Source organism: Pinus tabuliformis, chromosome J, assembly GCF_031772625.1.
Source record: "Pinus tabuliformis cultivar Carrire ecotype Pingquan chromosome J, CPIR1, whole genome shotgun sequence".
Lineage (NCBI taxonomy): Eukaryota > Viridiplantae > Streptophyta > Pinopsida > Pinales > Pinaceae > Pinus > Pinus tabuliformis.
The window spans coordinates 22,682,703-22,704,659 of record NC_142295.1 but is presented as its reverse complement, the minus strand read 5'-3'; the positions used below and the strand labels follow the sequence as shown (position 1 = coordinate 22,704,659).

General features: G+C 28.7%; 1 protein-coding gene across 3 annotated transcripts; it reads right to left on the bottom strand.

The window, feature by feature from the left end:
- Positions 1 to 1,427: 1,427 nt before the first annotated feature.
- LOC149225226 (cationic amino acid transporter 1-like) lies at positions 1,428 to 6,525 on the bottom strand. 3 transcript variants are annotated; one of them, XM_089377007.1, is made up of 3 exons: positions 5,732 to 6,525; positions 4,756 to 5,239; positions 1,428 to 2,864 (listed from the first exon to the last, which is right to left on the bottom strand). In XM_089377007.1, the coding sequence occupies exons 2-3, from the start codon at positions 5,135 to 5,137 to the stop codon at positions 1,531 to 1,533; spliced, it is 1,716 nt and encodes a 571-aa protein (XP_089233133.1). In that variant the 5' UTR covers positions 5,138 to 5,239; positions 5,732 to 6,525; the 3' UTR covers positions 1,428 to 1,530. The 3 variants fall into 3 exon arrangements, with proteins under 3 accessions (XP_089233133.1, XP_089233132.1, XP_089233134.1); XM_089377006.1 differs by having other exon boundaries at positions 5,883 to 6,525; XM_089377008.1 differs by lacking the exon at positions 5,732 to 6,525 and adding an exon at positions 5,578 to 5,709.
- Positions 6,526 to 21,957: the final 15,432 nt, after the last annotated feature.

The window sequence follows — 21,957 nt, the reverse complement described above, 5'->3', positions numbered from 1 at the left end:
TGAATATAGTCTAAAATTTCTTTACTATTATGACTTCCATTTTTAATCCTCTGTTTACACTATTTTCCATACATACAATGTTTACAGAAATCCAACTTCAAGGATTTCAAATCAGGAAGTAGATCCATCCTTTAGATACTGTGATATGCTCAAATCAACTCAAAACCTTTGATTTTTGGAAAATCAATTATAATAGGAAAGCACTAACCAATGAGGATATTAGGCCTTGGTGGCTTTGGAAGTTAGCCCCTAGTGTCAAAAGGAAAATTTAGGTTAAGCCCCAAGTGCTAAGGGGCCAATAAAATTTGAGGTTCGCAACTAAATTATTAATAAAGTTTGGGGACGGGGACTTTCACCTTGATTAAAAAGGTGATTTATCATTGATTAAAAGCATTGTTAGCACTAATATGGAAACTACACAATAGTGCGGATCTAAGGAGATCTACAAACGAGAGACAAGAGATTTAAAGAGAAGACTGAAGAAAATCAATCTAGAATTTCTATGAAGGAATCACATAAGTGGGATTGGCTACATCACATTCTTCTCATGGGTTTGTGGTGTAATGATAAAGGGAAAAAGTTCATGGAATGTATATTTTAAATCTGCTTCTTATTATTAACAAATATCAATTACACTTATTATTAACAAATATCAAATTATATATATGATATGGATAACAACATTCTTCTTGCATATGATCAAGAGAATGTATAACTAATGATAACTAGTAAATAAATAAATATTTAATAATTATTTTGAAAAATAGAAAATTGCATTTCATTATAATTCAAGGTTTAAACTCATGCAACTACAATCCATTTAAAAAATATTAACTTGTGTAAATATACTCTTTTAAACAAAACACAATTGAATAATAAATTAATAAATCTAAACTTTGATATTACTTCTTAATAATAAATAAAACTCAGTACTCCTTGATATGAATGCTCTTTAATAAGAATATATTATAAATTTTTTATTTTTTTATTATGTTTTAAAAAATAAACCATATTTTATATACATTTATGTTATTAATATTCCTTTAAAATTATTAAAAAAAACAATTATTACAATAATTAAACTTCACAATTAAATTGTGATACAATAACTATAATTTAAATCTCACAAAGCACCAAATTTTTTATCACGTTGATGTTAAGGACAATGCAACAAGACATTTTTCCCAAAAACTCCAAAACAATTTTACCAAATTAATGTTAAGAATATCTTAAGAATAATGCAACCAGACATTTTTCCCAAATACTTACACCACTTGCATAATCCTAAATTCCAAACTTGCCTGCGTAAACATTGCTATGCTAGAGTGCACTGCCTTGAAGCTTATTAGACATCTACCTCACGAGGTCATTACATGTAAACTTTACTTAAGCAAGTTCAATTTAAAAGCTTTAAAAAATTCTAATAATACAATAAAATTTAAGATAAACCTCCAAAAACATCTACCGACAAGCTATCATAGGTCCCATTGTAACATTGCAGGGCTGCATTGCCTCCTTCCATGCAGAGACTCAACCCAAATTATCAGCCTTACCCTCTCTCTCGGTGTCAGCAGCTTTGGCAGTGTCATATGATGCATGCAGCCCAAAAAAGATGTAATACAGGAGTATTATGGCAGTCCAAACAGCAAACCTGATAAAGGAATCCTTATCTATGGAACCCAAAAGAAAAATGTTTATGGCAATGGATAGAACTGGTATCCAAGGTACCAATGGCACCCCCCACAGCTTTGGCGTTCTAGCCAGTGGAACAAACAGCTGTAAACCCAATGTACTTAGAAACAATAAAGGCACTGTTATTAAATAGCCAATCCACCCATTGCTCGAACCCCAGTATGCAGCAGTGGCAACTGAGGATCCAATGATTATAGCCAAAAATATGATCAGTTTTCTCTGATTTTGAATGCTTGTTTCTCCCGAAACATAATATCTCCTCACTAGTAGTGCTATGGCTACTAGGCTGAATATAAACAAGGTGCTGATGGATAGCAGGTTGGAGAGGACATCTAGGCCTGTGAAAAATGCTATAACTGCTGTGGCAATGACCATTGTGGCAGTTGCATTGATTGGAGTTCCTGTTTTTTCATGCACCTTTGCAAACCATGGTGGGAACATATGTGTCCTTGCAATGTGGGTCAGATACCGGGCTTGGCCTACGACACTCACCATTAGGACAGTGGTCATACCCTCAAGGGCTCCTAAGGCTACTATGTATTTAGCCCAATCCATTCCCACCTTTGAGAAAACTACACTGTATGCAGCATTAGGATCAATGGTTTTGTAGTTTTGCATCAGGCATAATGTCAGAGCCATGAGACAGTAGACCGTTATGATGACCACCATGGATCCAACTAGTCCAATAGGAATGTCCTTTGCTGGATTTTTAGTCTCTTCTGCCATTGTTGCAACTGCATCGAAGCCAACATATGCGAAAAAGAGAACTGCAGCTGATGTGAAAATGCCCCTCACTCCGTAAGGCATAAAGTCTGAGTAGTTTGATGTATCTGCATGCGTTAACCCGGCAATGATGATGAACACAAGGATCGCCACATGAACTACAGAGGCGATGGAGTTTATTCTAGATGTAACTTTGGTGCTCTTTATGGCAACAACGCCTGTTATGAAGAGGACGGCAACTGCTATGGGGTCCAAATCATTGAAATTATTAGCCAAATTTGTCTGAATGCGAAAAGCATTAGATTGGCGATTACAGAGTGTGGCGAAGTAGGATGTCCATGACCTTGCAACTGCTGCTCCACCAATGACGTATTCTAATAGGATGTTGCCTGCCCCTATGAATGCCACAAAGTCTCCCAGTTCCACTCTGAGATAGGCAAATGAACCACCTGCAAAATCAACATAAGTAAATAATTGAAGGAATATAAGATATTTGAGACGATAGCTGACAAACTTGCTGACTCATACTTCTACATTAGTGAGAACTACACAGATGGCTGAAACAGAGTATTATAAAAAAATCTCTCTTTAAAACAATGCCAAGAAACCAATATATATCATATGTCAGGAAACCAATATATATATTGAAGTGAATTTATATTAGATTGATAAAATTTTAATTCATAAAACTATGTAAAATTCTAATGATACAAAGTAATCACAAGAGCTTAATTCAAAATCCAATGCATCTGGATATGGATCTTAATCATAATCAAAATACTAAACAAGAAATTCTACATAACATCCCCAAAAATGAATACGTATCTCTGCTCCAGAAACCTCTTCTATGAAAAAATGATGAATTCTTACCTGCTCTGCAAACCTCTTGTATGAAAAAAGAGAGAAAACCAAAAAGGTAAAATTATCTAAAGAGTGATCCAAAGCAAGGAACACTACGTATAGATTTTCTCCAGCTAACCAAGACCTGAGTATGGCCAGATGAGCTTTTGAGCTATCCAGAAAAGTAATCAAATCCGTAACCACCCAAATATCTTATAGAATGATGAATATGCAGATATAGTAAGTGGCAGGCACAAGAAGAATTTTACATTGTCTGAATGAAAAATTACAGGGATGGAAAAGGCTCAGAGTCGTTAGGCAGTATTATGAAGCATGATAAGCAGAAGATGAACGAGAATCAGAAAGTGTGGAGCCCTTGAAAGACATCCCTGGAAAGATTCCTCAATATTTCAGAAAATATTGTCTTCATACTAGAGGCTGAGAATGATTACAGGGCCTTTTAGACAAAATCCCACCCCGAATAACCTGTAAGTTATCTTTGCTGATTGAAGACAAGCCAAATCTTGAAACTCATAAGTCATTAAAAGCTTTTTCAGGTACATTAGGTCATTTGCCTACAATGTCTTTTCCCTGCCACTAAGCAAAAGTATTTTCTTGTACTTAGTTAAGAACAACTTGGTGGTAGAAAACAATTTGACTCTCAAAGGAACATAAAAGATATTTTTCCATCCATTCTGTGCTGTGTGCTCTGGTCAGGGATGGATAATCTGATTTTATACAGCAACATAGAATATTGATTCTAAGACAATGGACAGTATGCATGGATTACACCATATATGGTATAAAGCGAGATGAAGATATAAATAGACGATGCATCCAGTTTTATTGAAGAAATTTATAATATTCTGAACATGTGAAATGATAATCAATCAAATACAACACCTATAAGTATTTTGCAGAGTTGGTTCAAGATACCTCAAGAAGAAACTCCACAGTAACTATGCTCATCATGAGAGGTATTAGGGTGGTTGACTTGAGAAAAAAAAACATATAATAGCATTTGTGTCTACCATGAAACAAAACACCAATAAGAGAACACAACAGCAACATGTATTCTGGGAGGGGGTAAGTTCAGTTCAATGCTTGAAGATGAGATGAACACTGCTGTCCTGTGTTTAACTCAGGGAAGCACTGGGATTCTATTAAGAAAACATCAAAGATATTTAGCGAAAGTTGGATTATGATATTTGGTGTACACACTGTTTATGGGTAAATTGAATCACAACAACAGAACTCCACTGTTAGATGTGATTATTTTAAAAATAAATAACAGAACAGGAACATTTCTTCCAGTAAAAATGGATTTGAGCTACATAAATAAATAATTGCCTATTTAATTATAACATAGCTTATAATTAGAATTAGTTGTGGTTAATATTATTGGGTAGTTGACTAGTTCTAAATTAATAGGTATCAATTTAGAAAAGAATAACAAATTACAAAATCTTGCATAATCAGTAAAGAATTGAAGCTTCTGACCTGCAATGGGGATTTCCACAGCAAATTCAGTGTAGCAAAACACAGAAAGCAGAGCAGAGATTCCCGAGACAACATAGGACAACAGGACTGCGGGCCCAGAGTGTTTTTGGGCTTCCAAACCTGTTAGGACAAAAATCCCAGCACCAATAACAGCTCCAATTCCAAACCAAATCAAATCCCACCAATTTAAATTCTTCTTCATGTCATGCCCACTCCGAGCCCGAACCTCGGTCATTTCCACCTCGATCGAAGACCTTGCAAACAGTCTGTCCCAAAATCGACTCCGTATCTGCCGCATAGCGTTCGAATAACTTTCCCAGTTCCGGAAGGACTCCTCTGGTAGAAATTGACCTCTGCCGCTTTCCCCACGCCATCTTGTCATGTTTCCCAGCTTCAATTAAGGCAAAACAGATTCAGGACTGATGCTTGGCTCAAGCTTATACAATCGGAGCCAATTCCCGCCTTTCAAAAGCAAGAGGAGCTCCTGTGAGGGCAAGCACGGAATATATATAAATTGTTCAGATCAGAAAGTGTGGATATGAAACAGATACAATCTGAACACAAAGCAGTCTAATGTGAACATATCTTATGTCATCTAGATAACTGTTATATACATAGATTTTAATGCCCTTACTTGCAAGATAGTCACTATATACAGAGATTTTGTTTCATAGACATTATAGAGAATTCAGATATTTTCAGTTTGGTTTCATACATATTATGTAGAGAAATTCAGATATTTTCAGTTTCGTTTCATAGACATTATGTATTTGTTTATAGATCATAGGCTTTTTGCTCAAGACTATTTTGTGGAATACAGACCTGAATTTGTAGATGTATCTCAGTTACTTTATATTTCTCATATAATATATATAGTTTTTTTTCTCTGAAAAATCTAGATAACTGTTATATAATTCAAATTGCATAAGTGGAATGTAGATCTGACAGCTTAAAAGACTCAAAGTCAATTGCCCACCATACAAGAACAAGATGGGTTCCTCTGAATGTATACACAATGTGTATATAAACCTATCAATTCAGACTGTTGGTGGAATACGGATAAGAAACTTTGTAGACTTTCAATTAACCAAAAGACAATACCCAACCTACAAGGCCAAGATGGGTACCTGTGAATACACACACACTGTATATTACTGTGTGTATATATACATCAATTTGGGTTCCGAGAGAATACAGCGACAAACAGGAACTCTATCATATAGTATCAACATTCAAAGGACAGGAACAAGACGATTTCCTGTGAAAGCACCCAACAGAATTTGTGTACACATTAAATATGAAATCACTCTACGATGTGAGACAATATATAGGCACTGCTAATCACACAGAGCTCCTTCTCTAAGATGTCAGGATAATTTTAAAATGCAAAGTCAGAGCTTTCCCATAAGCCACCTCTCTCAGAAAGCAAAACTGGATTCCATAATCTAAATCACCAGTTATTTAGTCGTATTCTACCTCTTTTTCTCACTAATGAGAAAACAGAGCTGTGCAAACTATTAAACTATTTTTCAGTCAATATTCGAAATGACCGCCTATATAGTCATCTAGAATCGTGCAAACTATTATACTATTTGCTTGTCCGTGGGATTAGCAGCATTACATTCAATTTGCATTATTCCTTGCAATAATACAGTTGCAGCTTCACTGAGCCAATGGAAAATAGATGGGAAGTCTTGATTTTGACTGACTTTACATGCACTTCATTTACACCGTTGAACTGGTCAAGATAAAGCTTCTAATTTAACTTCATGTTTATTAACCATTTACATTCTTACCATAGCTCTGGAGGTCTGCAGCACCACATGTAAGCAGATTGTGCCCAAACAAATTCGTGGTCAGAAGTAATGAATTATTTTGATTTCGGTTTAAATGGGTGGATTTGAAGTTGATAATATTTTAAATTTTTTTATAGGTGGAAAATTTTATTATAATTTAGTTGTCAAACCTGCAGTGAGGACAGTCATCTCTAGTTGTTATGGGTGAATGAACGCTGACTCATCACCCTTATTCAAGGAAAACCACGCCACCTGGAATAATCTGTTGGTGGTCTGTAAGGGGGCAGGGTTTCAAACCACGCCACCTGGAATAACCCGCTAATGGTTTGTAAGGGCGCAGGGTTTCACTTGTGGGTGATTTGTAAGGGGGCAGGGTTTCAAACCATGCCACTTGGAATATCCCGCTAGTGGTTTGTAAGGGGACAGGGTTTCACTCATGCCAGATGCCTCTGGGTATTGGGTGGTTAACATGTTTCCTTACTTTCGAGAAGACCAACTCTTAGCCAAACAAAAACAAACATACTCAGGCCCAATATTTTACATAACCTATTTACATTCTTTACTTGGTAAATTATCTAAAGATTAATAAAAACGATTAAAATATTATTTAAATTAATATAAATCATTATAAAAAATATATTAAATTTAATTAAATTAATAAAATTATTATACTTTATTAGTCTTGAAGATTAGCTCAATTGATCAAAGTCATGTTGGTAAAGCACCTTACCATTATGAGGTCACCATGAATTTACCTTGATTTTTTAGAAAAAAGAAAAAAAAAATTACCATATTATTTTATTTAAATTTATAGAAATTATTGAAATGTGAAAATATAAATACATTATTCTCTATTTTATAGAAAATGGTTTCACCTTTTTTTTTTCATACCTTACTATTTTAAAATAATGAATTTGGTAATGTTTTAAAATAAGTTTTTACAATATAAAATTGTATTTCCTTCCATTTTATATTGGTTACTAAAATTAGTTTACAACAATATATAAGTTTTAATATAAATTGCGGCTTTTTTAATAATATAATAGTTAATTGATGATAGGGTGTTTTGGTTTCTTTTCTTTTGTCATTTACACTTGGTTGAGTCTATAAGATGAAATGTCTAAGTAAAACATTAAAATTTATTTTCTATGTAATAATTTTTTGAATAAATATAAAAGTTATGGTAATCAAAAGAAATGTCTAATAGCATGAATTAAATCATGAATTTGACATGCTCAAGTGAATTTAATTTACTTTGCTTTGTATCAAGGGCCAGTTATGTATTCTACTCAACCATCTACTTGTCAAATTATTTTCTCAAATAATAGTGTTGTACCTCTCATTATGTTCTCTTGAAACATTGATTCTCATTTATGATATACAAATTCAACATTTCTCTTATTTGCAAGTACATTGCACAACATGGGAGAAAGTATTCTTCACTATCTACCTCATATGCTTAATCTCCCCTCCTTGCTCCTTTGATTGTTTTCATCTTCTTGTTTCACATGTCTTTGTTTGCATTGGGTTTTGTATTATTACTTTTTTATTTTAAATACCATGGATGTTAAATTTTAGGTAGTTTTGCATTTTCATCTCTCCCTATATGTTGAAGGTGTATGTAATATGTAGTATTGTTTTTCTTTTGTTATTGTGTTTTTTCATTTTCCTTTTCTATAATATGGAGTTGTCTTTAGGGTGACTTTTTTGTGTTATTTAAACTATTTTTTTGAGTCAATATGGATTGAGCACCCTGAAAAACCCTAGGGCACTTTGATTGTGCAGAGATTGCCCATCAAGCTTGTGATTTCAATAAATTGCTCAGGATTTTAGAGAAATTTGACCAGAAAAACCCACCAGAAAAAACTTAAAAACAACTAGCTATAATATTCTCATACATAATTTTTAACACATTTTATTGGAAAATAATATTTCTTTTTCTATATCTCACTTCTGAAGTCATTTCATTACTCTCTTTCTCATGTTTTCTTTTCTTTTTTTAACTCATTTTAACTAGAATCTTATTGTTTTCCACCATTACTAGTTTTTCTACATAAATTTGACATAAAATCAATTTAACTAATATAAAACACCAATAAAAAATAATAAATTTACAATTACTAATTTTAAATAATATTGTCCATAATTACTAAGCTTAAAAAATCAACTTGATATAAACTAATTTAACTAATATAAAATATAAATCTAACTAATTGAAATCGATATTAAATATTTAATTAAAATAAAATAGATTAATATCAACATTTATGAAAAAATGAATAATAAATAATATTATTTAACAAAATTCAGAAAACTTGTAATTATAATACATTATTTTTTTAAGGTGGTAAAACCTATCAATCTCAACCAACAGTGAACAGCCATCTCTGGCTGCTAAATATTTGACTCATCACTGTTAAATAAAAACCACGATGGCATAACCGCATGGTCCGTAATCGGGAATCTCATGAATGGGTCTTGGTAATGTTTCCTTACGTAAAGACGAGCTCTTAGCCAAGCAGAAGCAGTTTTACGGCATACTCCAGGCCGAATTATTATAATACATTATTATCTCACCTATTATAATAATAATCGTGCAGCAAGAAATTTTTTAATTATAATAAATTAGTATCTGAAATATTATAATAATAAATCATGCCATCATTATGAATCACAATAATAAAAAAAATAAATTAATGATTAATTTATTGCATTACGTTAATCCTAAGGTTTAAAAAAATCACAATAATAAAAAATAAAATTAATGATTAATATTATTGCATTACCTTAATCCTAAGGTTAAAAAAAAAATCTTCGAATAACTTACCATTAAAGTCTTAATTTCAAAGCCACTGAGTATGAAATTAAAAATTATATTATAGAACCATATAGATTTATCTAAAAGCAATTTTGGAATGTACTTTAAACTTAAGACTTGAATTATACATTGTTAATTAATATTTTTTATGTAATATTCATTCTATATTATTGGAAGTTACAAGTATTAAAGTATGTGTGTACATGATAGTATGGAAGTGTGTAGATTGTCAAAATGTACACAATATAGTGTGGTGTGTCCTTACACTCTCTCATAGGTGTGTGTTATGATGGGAAGACAGTACGAAGGATAAGAACCTTTTGATTTGATGTGTGAGACAAAATAATCATTGCTTTTATCACTTTTGACCCAAGCATCTCTTTCAATTAAGATTGACATATATTTTTCTTGACTTTATTTTCTTTATTATTATGGTTGTCTCTATATATATATTTTTTTATCATTATGGTTTTGTTCATTTTTGTATTATAGAATGAATAAATAATTAGTTTCAATTATATTAGTAAAATTAATTTATTTTTTACTAAAATATTATATTAAAAATTTTAGTTATTAAAAAAATTAAATTAAAATATATAGTATTCATTTATTTATTTTCGGAAAAAAGAGAAAACAAGTCACATTTATTAAATAGGAACAAAACTAAATTTATATCTTTATTATGCTCAATGAAAACAAAGAGGGATTCTAAGGTTTTTACATTTTTTTCAATAAGAAAAACATAATATCTTTTACTATAAAAGAGGAGTTGTCATACATCAGGGTGATTCAGATCATCACATACATATCTCAAAAAAGATAGAAGAAGAGAGTCAATAGAATGTAGTAAGGACCAAAAGAGAAAAATAGCAGAGCAATCTCTCGTGATACATCACAAGAAACACTCTATAGAAGAGCTCAACTAAGGGGCAAATTTAAATAACCAAGAATGTCAACCAAACACCAACCACAAAGTAACCAAATCAAAAATTCAATCTCCTTAAAAGTCAAAGGACCTCAATTCACAAACATAACCCTTATGCAAAAAATCAATATGAGTGTAATATAGTTCAAGTTAAAGCTTTGCATAATTTGAGCCTATATGATTCCTATTAGATAAAAAAAAAAAAATTGTCTAACAATTAGACTGCTCTTTTTACATATTATTTAAAAAAAAAGATAAAAAAAATATCACTAAAGCTTTAACTTGAACTATATCACACTCATATTGAAACCATTTGATAGGAAAAAGAAAAAAAAAAACCTAAAGGGAGACACCCCTATCAACATTAGCTTCCATAATTAATTTATATTCGAGCATAGAGATGGTCACTTTAGACAGAGAGTTTGCCAAGATATTTTTATCCTCTGTATATATGAATGACAAATAAGCTTTGAAAATTACAAAGACATATTTCGAAGTTCTAACCAATCTGTAATAATGTAAGATTAGTGAATTACACTCAATCATTTATTTAATCAATAATTATTTAAATAATGCAAAATTAATAAATTACACTCTATCATTTATCTAATCAATAATTATTTAAATAATGCAAGATTAGTAAATTACACTCAATCATTTATCTAATCAATAATTATTTTGAATTCTTGAAATGAAAAGACATTCTTTTTCTACATACATTTAAGAAGTTCATACATTTAAATAATGCAAGATTAGTAAATTACACTCAATCATTTATCTAATCAATAATTACTTTGAATTCTTGAAACGAAAAGACATTCTTTTTCTACATACATTTAAGAAGTTCATACATTTAAGAAATTCATGCAATAGTAAAAACTCACCTTTATTATTGGTCTCATTCATACATCGATTTTCCCAATAATATAATAAAGATTAGAAAAATAAAACAAAAACTAGATAAAAGACATCTCATTCTCACCTTGATATTTCCATATAAAAATAAAAAGTAAAAATAAAACAATTTTTTTTTAATTAATTCATTAGTGTTACACAATAAATTTAATTTATCTACATTTTTAAACTTTAACTTTATAAAATTTAATAATAATATATATAAGAGTTGTTTTTAGTGCGATTTTTTAGATTTTCTGGTGCCAAAATCTGCTAGAAAATTTTGAGGTGAAATCTTGATTTGTGTCATTTAAACTAGTCTTTTGATTGCATTCAACACCCTGAAAAACCCTAGGGCACTTCGATTGTGTAGGGGTTACCCATCAAACTTGTGATTTCAATAAATTCCTGTTAAGATTTTAGAGAAATTAAACCTTAAAAACCGACTAAAAAAACTTCCAAAAACTCTCACTAAAACAACTCGATATATATAACTAATAACATAAACAAATATTTAAATAATAACAAATGCCATGAATGTCTTAAATGAAGAGCTCAAGTGTGAAAATAGGGAATAAAAAGCAAAGAGGAATACAGTGTATACTCCACGTTGTATGGGCCTACTTTGAGTCTACGAATCAAGTTGAGTTGACCTTCCTACTACATGTGGACAAGAAGTTCCCCACATGGCGTCATTAACACATCAAATACCACGAAAGGCATTGAAAAATGAACAATGAAACTTACTTTTCAACCTATCAAAGCTTTACTTGAATATTTAAATCCAAGCTTTGAAAATACCACATTTATCTTATCTAAGAAGAATATATTAAATTCTAGAATGAAATGACAAACTTTAAATATTTACTCCACGAATATTTATTTATTTATTTTAGTGCAGGAATATTTATTTATTTATTTATTTTAGTTTACTAACGTCAAAGATTCCTATTCTCAACATTGAAGCAAAAAAATATTATAATCTTAATGACGAGAAACTTGAGATTTTTTGACAAAAAATATAAATAAAAAATAATAAAGTTCTCACATATTATGAATAATTAAGTAATGAATCAATTTACTTTCATTTATTTATTTTTAAAATTTTGATTTTATATATATATTTTTTGATATTTAATAAAATTTATAAATTTATTTGATAAATAAAAAATTTAATGATGAATTATTTTTTGTAATTTTAAAATAATTTAATTTTTGTTTTGGTAAATCAAAAGTTTTTGTTAATAATAAATATTTATAGATTGTCTAAAATCTCATGTTTTTCTAGTCTATTATTGGGACACTGAGATCAGTGACAATATAGGACTTTCTTCCAAAAAAACATAAGGTTGCCACAGGTATTATAAGTGCTTATAAAGTTTACAAAATCATGGCTTGTCAACTACAAAAACTACCATAAAAACTAAATAAAGACAAACAATCGTACCAATCTAACTGTAAAAATATACATAAAAAAGAGAGACAAAATTGTGTATAGACTAAGAGGAGGTGGAAACATCCACATCAATAGGCACTAGATCACCTAGATTGTCTAGGGGAGATAGTCCTTTTTCACTTATGATGATGGTCTCAATCCTTCCCAAATGCTTAGTAGATAAAAATTTCCAAACTAAAGAGCAACAACCATCACAAAACAAAATGGGAGGGCTTCCAGAGATACCAACCTTGTAAATCCCACATCACACACTAGAAGTTAATCAATATTTAATGTCATTAACTTATTGTATAAGTATATGCCTAATACAAAACACTGCAACTATTGACGAGCACATTTCCCTTAACTAATAATTAAAGTGACAATAACTACACTACCTTCGCCTCATCTTACTTCCCTAATTACCTTATCTAAAATTAAAACAATTAAAATGATTAAAAATAAAAATAATTTTTTATTTAACTAAAAAATAAATTTATTTGTATTTTAATTAATCTAAATATTTTAAATAATATGAATGAATGATAAAAAAATATATGTTATCAATTAATTAAATATTATATAAATAATACAAAGTCATGATATGACAAATTTATGGTATCATATATTGCACTGTTATATTAGATAATAAATTAAAATTATTATACATTACAATTTTAAATAATTATATTTTTATATTATATAATAAATTTAAAAAATTATAAATATTACCATTTTAAATAACTATCATAATAATTATTTAACATTTTAATGACTTCATGAGTATTAAAGAATGCTATAAAAAAATTTAGTCAATTTAAGTATGAATATCTACGTTGGCCCAACAACCTATCATGACATCGATTTGGCATGACCACGAGTTTGCATCACCATTTTAAATAATTATCATGACAATTTTTTATATTTGATTGATTTTTTTTAAGTTAATAAGTATTGAAAGATAATAAAAAAAAATGATTATTAATTTGGTTTAACCGTGAGTTTGCATCACCATTTTATATAATTATATTTTTATATGGATAATAAAATAAAATAAAAATTATAAATATTAACATTTTAAATAATTATCATAATAATTATTTAATATTTCAATGATTTCTTAAATTTTAAATAATTATATTTTTATACTCATAATAAAATAAAAAGAAAATAAATATTACCATTTTAAATAATTATCATAATAATTATTTTATATGATTTTTTAAATTAATAAGTATGAGAAGATAATACAAAATTTTTAACTTAAATATGAGCCTCTACTTCAAAAACATCATAACAACAACACCAAGATTATTATCGGTACACTAATTTGGCTGGCTTGAGCGTGAATATTTTATCATTTAATATAATATAAATTATATCATATTTTAATATAATAATTTTAAATTACATATGGTAAAAAAAAATTAATATGGGGTTGGAGTATGTTTTAAATTTGTTTTTATTTAGTTTAGAGTTTATTTTTCTCTAACACAAGGAGACACGTTAACAATCCAAGACTTACAAACATTTAGCAATAGTGAAAGCTTGCTCCCTTACAAACTTAGAAACATTTAGCAAGAGTGAAAGCTTGCTCCCTTACAAACCACTAAACATCTAGCAAGAGTGAACGCTTACTCCCTTACAAACCACCAATTGGTAATTCCAGTTGGCATGGTTTTCCTTAAACAACAGTGATGAGTCAGCTTGCATTCGTGAATAACAACTAATGATGGTTTTCCCATGTGCTAATTTGACACCACCATTGTGTAATTCTAGGTGGCGTGGTTTTCCTTAAAAACAGTGATGAGTTAGGCTGCATTCTCGAATAACAACTAATGATGGCTAATGATGGTTGTCCCAACTGCTAATTTGACACCACCATTGCGTAATTCTAGGTGGCGTGGTTTTCCTTAAAAAACAGTGATGATCAACTCGCATTCATGAATAACAGCTAATGATGGTTGTCCTCGCTGCTAATTTGACACCACCATTGGGTAATTCCAAATGATGTGGTTTTCCTTAAAATACAGTGATGAGTCAGCTATCACTAACCTACATTCATGAATAACAACTAATGATGATTGTCCCAACTCCTAATTTGACAACTAAATCATAATATATTTTCTTATTATTTAAAAAAATTAATAATATATTTATAATAATTATATTAAAATAAAATATATTTTAATAATTAAAAGTTAAAAATAAAAATAAAATAATAAATATTTTAATTTATTATCATTAAAATTTGAAATATAATTCAAACATAAAACAATTATTTATTTGAAAAAACTCATGAAACTTGCACAAGAAAAAGACCTTGTCACCACATGACGTTACTTGCCCCTACTTGCAAGGGAATGACCTTGCTTGTCCTACTTGCAAGATTCCCCTCTTACTTATAAGATTATCCTTACTTGCAGGACTCTCATTATGAAGATTCTCATTAACATTATAAAGATTCTCATTATGAGATTAGCATTATGAATATTCCCATTAACAAATAATTATCTTAATCACAATATTTCACATCGTTCCATCCTAATAAGTATTTTTAAGATACGTTGAAGATTCGAATTTATTAAGTGTTTTAATGGGTAAGAATTCAACCATGTGACACTCTTAAGATGCTTAGAGGATTGAGTTGGTTAGCTAGAGTTCAATTATGTGATATTTTAAAGCAAAGTTGAAGTAGCCCTAGCAATACTCAAGGAGAAGAGAAAGCAATTGCACATCATTCTGAAAAGGAAAGATAATGATTGATTAAAAATATTCAAAGTAATATGGTTATGGTTATGATGATGAAAGGATGATGTATAATTTGTTATTAACTTAACCATATATTATTATTTTCTTTTAATTTTTAAAGTAGGTTATTTTATTATAAAAAATTTAAAGTTTAGAAATGTATAAAGTACATTAATTTGATAGTTAAATTTGTCTCGAAAAATATTACAATTTAGAGAGGCAAATCAATTTTGTGAAGTTAGTTTATTGGGAAATTAGGTAGTTAAAATATTTTTAATTTAAATAAAACATGTATATTTATCTAAAGAGTGGTCTTACTTGAAGATAAAACCAAGATATTTTAGCCTCTAACTTAATATAATAACATAAATTAGAGAAGTAAAAGATGAGATTTAGGACAAATTAGTCATGCAACTAGAGCATTAAACCTGTGGGTAAGTGGAGCAACCCAAGGAATTAGCATAAAAGTCAATCTGTCTCGAGTGCCATGACCAACCAAGCTCGATTGCTAAGACACCACCTTGCTTTTTTGCTATCCACTTATAGAGGGCTAAAAGAATGTAGCCCTACTTCTTCACCCTAGCCATTTGATGTTTCATCTCTGCCCTTTCTATCTCCTAATGAATTCAAGCATGGGCCACCATTAGCTTCATGTGCCGATAGAGCTCAAGATTTTTGAAATATGTAGTACCATGAGTACAACTTGTTTTGGCATCTGGAAGGAGTTATGCCACCTTGATACTCAATTCCTCAACCCCGTGAGAACCACATTCATTATTGAACTTGTCCTCAATAAGCTTTAATTTCTTCTTAGCCACTAGGGAGGTCGCTTATGGAAGAGTTGATCAAGCTCTCTTGCAACGACTTTGATGCAAGTGTAGCTAGTGGGAGGGCAATTGCGAGAGACCTAATGTGGGCCATTAAAATCACTAAACAAAAATACAAATTTACCAACTTAACGAGAATTATAAACTTAAAATGAGACTCTAGCCTGAGAAACCCATATTTTTGTCCAAAAAACATTTTAAAAACACCATGAAATTGAAAAATGGTGATGTTGCATCACCCATTTTTAGGGTTAAAAATCCAACAATTTTCAACCATGACACTAAAAACCAAAATCATGATCAGGGAAAACCTTAAAAATGCAACAATTTCCAACCATGATGTTAAAGATCAAATAGCATGATTTTGATAAAACTTCAAGTTTTCAACCATGGAATTAAAACCAATACAAAAGCAACCCTTAGAACTTCCATATTTTTCTACAATTGCATTATAAATAAGATATCATGACTAAAAAAATTGAAAACCAACACGTAAATCAAAGAGTCATTAATTTTTCTTCTTCTTTTTCTCTTTATTTTAAAGGATGAAATGTAGCTCTTTGAAATCTTAGCCTAATACAACTTGACCCTTTTTCAATGGGGCACTAAAATTGCAATATTATTTTTAACTATGATCTATTAAATCATCATTAATGTACACAAAATTATGAAAAACACATTTAAAAAAATGACATAGCCCAAAAATTTTAAAAATTAAAATTATAAATATGAAAATTATATTTAAAAAAAAAGCATGGCTTTTAAAGCAATTTTAAAAACAAAATTAAACAAAGAAAGCCTAAAACAAATTGAAAATTGAATATATCTATCTATATATATATATATATATATATATATATATATATATATATATAATTATAATTATTTATCAAAATGATTTTTGGGAAAAAATAAAAAATGTATATTAATTTTTTTTTTAAACATTCAGAAAAATAAATAAATAAATAAACGACAAATATATATATATCTATATATATATATATATATATATATATATATATATATATATATATATATATAGATAATTTAAAAATTGAAGAGGAGACTATAAAATACATAAAAAGTATTAATTGAAATGAAAAAAAAAAACAAAATTTAGATGGAAAGAGTAGCATTGTCCAGCGTTGTCAATACTCCTCACATTACTTTCTTTTCATTTATTTATTTATTTATTTTAATTGGTAAGTGTTATATATATATATATATATATATATATATATATATGTACACACACAAAATGGTTTTTTACACTAACTCTAATGATACAATTTTAAGTAAGATTGTGATTTTTGTTGTTGTTTAAAACATATTTTTGAATGCATAAATGGATTCAACACCTTGAAAAACCCCTAGGGACTTGATTTCTATAATTGAAACACCTTAAACTCAAGTTTTTTAAAATCTTTGTTGGATTTTGGTTAAAATTAACCAAAAAAACATGTCCTAAAAATGGTCATTTCCTTTAATATATATATATATATATATATATATATATATATATATATATATATATATATTCAAAGGTTTTAAATCTAATTTTTTTGGTAGTTATATATATATATATTTTCAAAGGTTTTAAATCTAATTTTTTTGGTAGTTTTTTAATTTTTAAAGGTAGGTTGTTTTCTATTTATTTATTTATTTTTTCCTCCTCTTTCTTTTTATGATAATTTTTTTACCTTTGAGTGCCTATTAGTTTGTCTTTGACCAAAAATTTATGTCACTTATCTATAGTTTAACATTAAGAATTCATTTTTTGTTATTTTTTATTCTTATTTAAATTTATTTATTTGTAAAGTGATTGGTTGAGGTCTTATTATGGGTTTTTTAGTAACTTCCATTTCTATTAGTTACTATTTTTTCGTTTTTAGTTTTATTTCCTTCCTATGTACCTATTTGATTTTTTTTTTTCATTTTTATATTATTTCCATTTTCATGAAATCTAGTTTTTCTCCATATTTTTAATTTAAGATTTTTAGTTTTATTTCCTTTCTATTTAACTATTTGATTTGTTTTTTTCATTTTTCTATTATTTTCATTTTCATGAAATCTAATTTTTTCTCCATATTTTCAATTTAAAATGACAAATTTTAAGAGGAAAAAAATAATTAAAAAATCTTTTCCAGATAATTTTGTTTTATTTTTCTTGTTTTTAATTTGACTTATATTTGTTTTTTGTCTTTTTTTTTTTCTCTCTATTTTCAATTCCAATTACATTAATCATAATATTTTAGACAGAGTTTATAATTAGTCACTATTATGATAATTAGTTATTAGTTTTTAGAGCATTTCTTTAAGAAAGTTTTATTGATGTATAGTTACTAACTTTTAGGATCTCGTGAACATTTTTTCTAACATTATTGAATTTGTTTTATTTAAGCATATTTGAAATTGATCTTATAACAAGAAATTGAATTCAAGAATTCAAGAAATTAATCTTCTTGAATTCAAAAAGTGTTTTTGTTTTGTTTTGTTTTTTTTCTTTTGTATCTGTAATTTTTTTTTTTTTAATTCCTTTTGTGTGTTTAATGTTTATTATTCTCGTAGGTCAAAAGATTTGAAGCTCCCACTATGATATTATAAGGATCCCACTTTGAAGTTCCATAATCAAAAGATTTGAAACTCCGGCTGTGATATTATGAGGATCCCACTTTGAAGTTCCATATTCTGTTTCAAGTTGCTCGAGATTTTTCCACATTTATTGGGAAGTTAGCCTTCAATTTTTCATCTATTTCAATTGGTTTGTTAAAGTCGTTTTATCTTCTTTCCTTGAATCAAACACAGAAGATTTGTCTCAATTACCATGCAAAAAATTAATGTGTGAATTTTGTTAAAGTTGTTTAATCTACTGCAACTTTATCCCTAGGTTTATTCAAGGTGACTGTCAAATTCAATCAATTTAGTATTAAATCAAAGTTATTTAATCTACTGCAACTTTATCCCTAGTTTTATTGACTGTCAAATTCAATCAATTTAGTATTAAATCAAAAATCATGGACACATGTATAATACTTAGAAAACATTTGAAAAAGACTAATGATATATTTTATTTACTTTAATATTTAAATTTTTTAAATGATTTTTATTTTTATTTTTACAATACAATATGTTTTAGGAACTAATTATTTTGATTTGAAACTATGTGTTTTGGTATCCATATATAATTACTAGTGATTTAATTTATATAATTGTGCTAGCTATAATTTAGTTATTAAATTAATGGTAAAACAATTGTTATTACTGATTATTCATAAATATTAATTAACATGTCTTTACAATTTAATTTAAAAATTAATTTAATACTAAATCACAAGTTATAGATCATCTCAACTCAATTTTACTCTACAAATGAAAGAGACGCCATTTGAGTGATAACAATAAAAGTTGTGTTTCATATTCCCATGTCTTCACTGCCACAAACACAATTGCATTCAACTCTATATCAATCATGTTCAATTCCCATGATTTTTGTAGGAGACAATTGGTTGTGCAAAACAAGTTTCTTGGAATTGACATCTGATTGAGTTGCAACTAAATTTCTCCATATCAATTTGAACCAAAAATGCAAAAAAAAAAAACAAAGTTATAAAGCTTCATTACAACCAATGCGATAGGGTATTGGACGCTCACCAAAAACAACATTTTAGCACAACTTTTTCACTTTCATTTCTCTTTTTTTTACGAAGGCTTTAATTGATCATGTCACACCTTGTCAACAATTTATACTCCAATTAGTTATATTTAAACTAAATGGTAGGTACTAGCTACTATGTAGCACTTGTTACACATGCCGAAGAGTATATTGTAATAAGTTTGGACCAAAATTCTTTGACTCTTAATTAATTTTTAAATTTTTGGAAACTATTTCCAAAGTTTACTAAAGTTTTGGTAAATTTAAATATTAATTTTTTTTTAAGAAATTGAAAATTATTTTTTGAATTTTTAAAATTTGAATTTCAAATTTTTGATTGGCGGATGACTAAATTTATGTGGTTTAAAATCAAATATTCAAAATTAAAAATTATTTTAAAAATAATATAATCGCCAAATGTCCTCATAAATTAATTATCCAATTTTTTTTATTAAATATAGAGATTTTTCCATAATTAATATTTTCTTTCTATTCATTATCATTCTCATTTTTAACAATAAATATTTATTAATCTATAATCATTCTTGGCTTGCTTTCTATTAATTATTGTATTCTTTCTAACAACAATGTTTTTTTTTTTTGATAAAAATATTTTTTCACTTTTTTCCAATAATATATTTTATTAATCATATTTTTTTATAGTTTAATATTTTAATTGTTGCAAACCTTTTTTTGGATAAACCATATTAGCAACATAGTTACCGATCAAACAAGAACTAAAAGAAATGAGCATTATAACAACTAAAAGAAGGAAGGATGCATCCTAGAATTCTCTGACTTCAAAGAGATAGTGCACTAGTGTGCAAAACAAATTGACTCAAAGACTAAGATTTGGCTAAAGCTTAGCTTGGAGAAGAATCAAGTGCTTCTTCAAATATTTTTAAAAGAATTCTAAGGTTGCCTAAGCCTAATAAGAAGCTTAGACTTGTATAAGTTGATTCTTTCCTACACTCACAAGGTGACAGAATGAATATTTTTAAAGAATTTATACTACCCTCTGCTCCAATGACATCAAGTGTTTCTTCCATAGACATTTTTGTTTTTACTGAGCCATATATAGATTTCTCCTAGTTATTTTCCTAATTTATGGGGCATGATTTGAATTCAATGGTTCCCAAGTTAGTATTGTATGTTTTGTACATCTCTTTCAAGAGATACACCATATTTTATGGGGGGGTGTTATTTCCAACAAGATTTCATATCAACTAATCAACTTCCAAAAAACGCAACAATTCTACATTGTGGGATACCTAGTGATGGTAATAGTTTCACACAACATATTCCATTGCTTACACTACAATGATAACATGAACCCATATATATATAACTAGCTCAGTTCTAGTATCCTATCTTATGGAAGCACAAAACTCCATGTCATTTTTAGTAAGTTTGTGATTATTTCATCGATGTGTTCAACTACATGCTAACAAGGCAAGACCCCAAAATAATTTATGATGAACCAATGAATTTTCTGGTAGGAAAAGGGATATATGAGGAGAAATATGATAATACTCTCAACAATATATGTGGATATCAAGGAAAACCTTCACTAATACCTAATTTTGTTCTTGATAGATACTTTGTAGTTGAAGTATATAGATAATACCACTTGATAGAAAAAATAAAAGTAAAATTTATTACACTCGCTTTTACTGTAGGAGATATTATGATAAGAGATTATGTGCATTTTGTAGAATTTTTTGACTCATTGAAATCCTTTATTTAATTGAAGCTATATTTGTCAAAGGATTTGACCCATAAGGCACCTTTTCTATTCACTTGGCATCCATGAGGTATGTCAATTTGTCCATAAGGATCTCAGAAGGAAGTGGAGAGAATCAAGTTGGCACTTTTAAAACACCTACCCCCGCTGACAATGTTGTGACAGAATCAAGTACCAATACCAAGGTAACAATGATGAAAATAGGGACAAGGCCCTCAATCTCTCATCCCACTTAGCCACCCCATACTGGTCAAAGTTCCTCTTTTGCACAAAGGATAAAAAAAACAATTGCTATAAGAGGAGATAACAATGACCAACACTATAGAGAATATTATGGAGAAGAGCCACCCCCTTATGTTT

Excerpts from the sequence above, each read along its gene's own strand:
- LOC149225226 (XM_089377007.1), bottom strand. The coding sequence starts at position 5,137 with ATGACAAGATGGCGTGGGGAAAGCGGCAGAGGTCAATTTCTACCAGAG. Across the intron at positions 2,865-4,755 it reads TGTGGAAATCCCCATTGCAG|GTGGTTCATTTGCCTATCTC; the intron begins GTCAGAAGCTTC and ends TTGATTTTGCAG.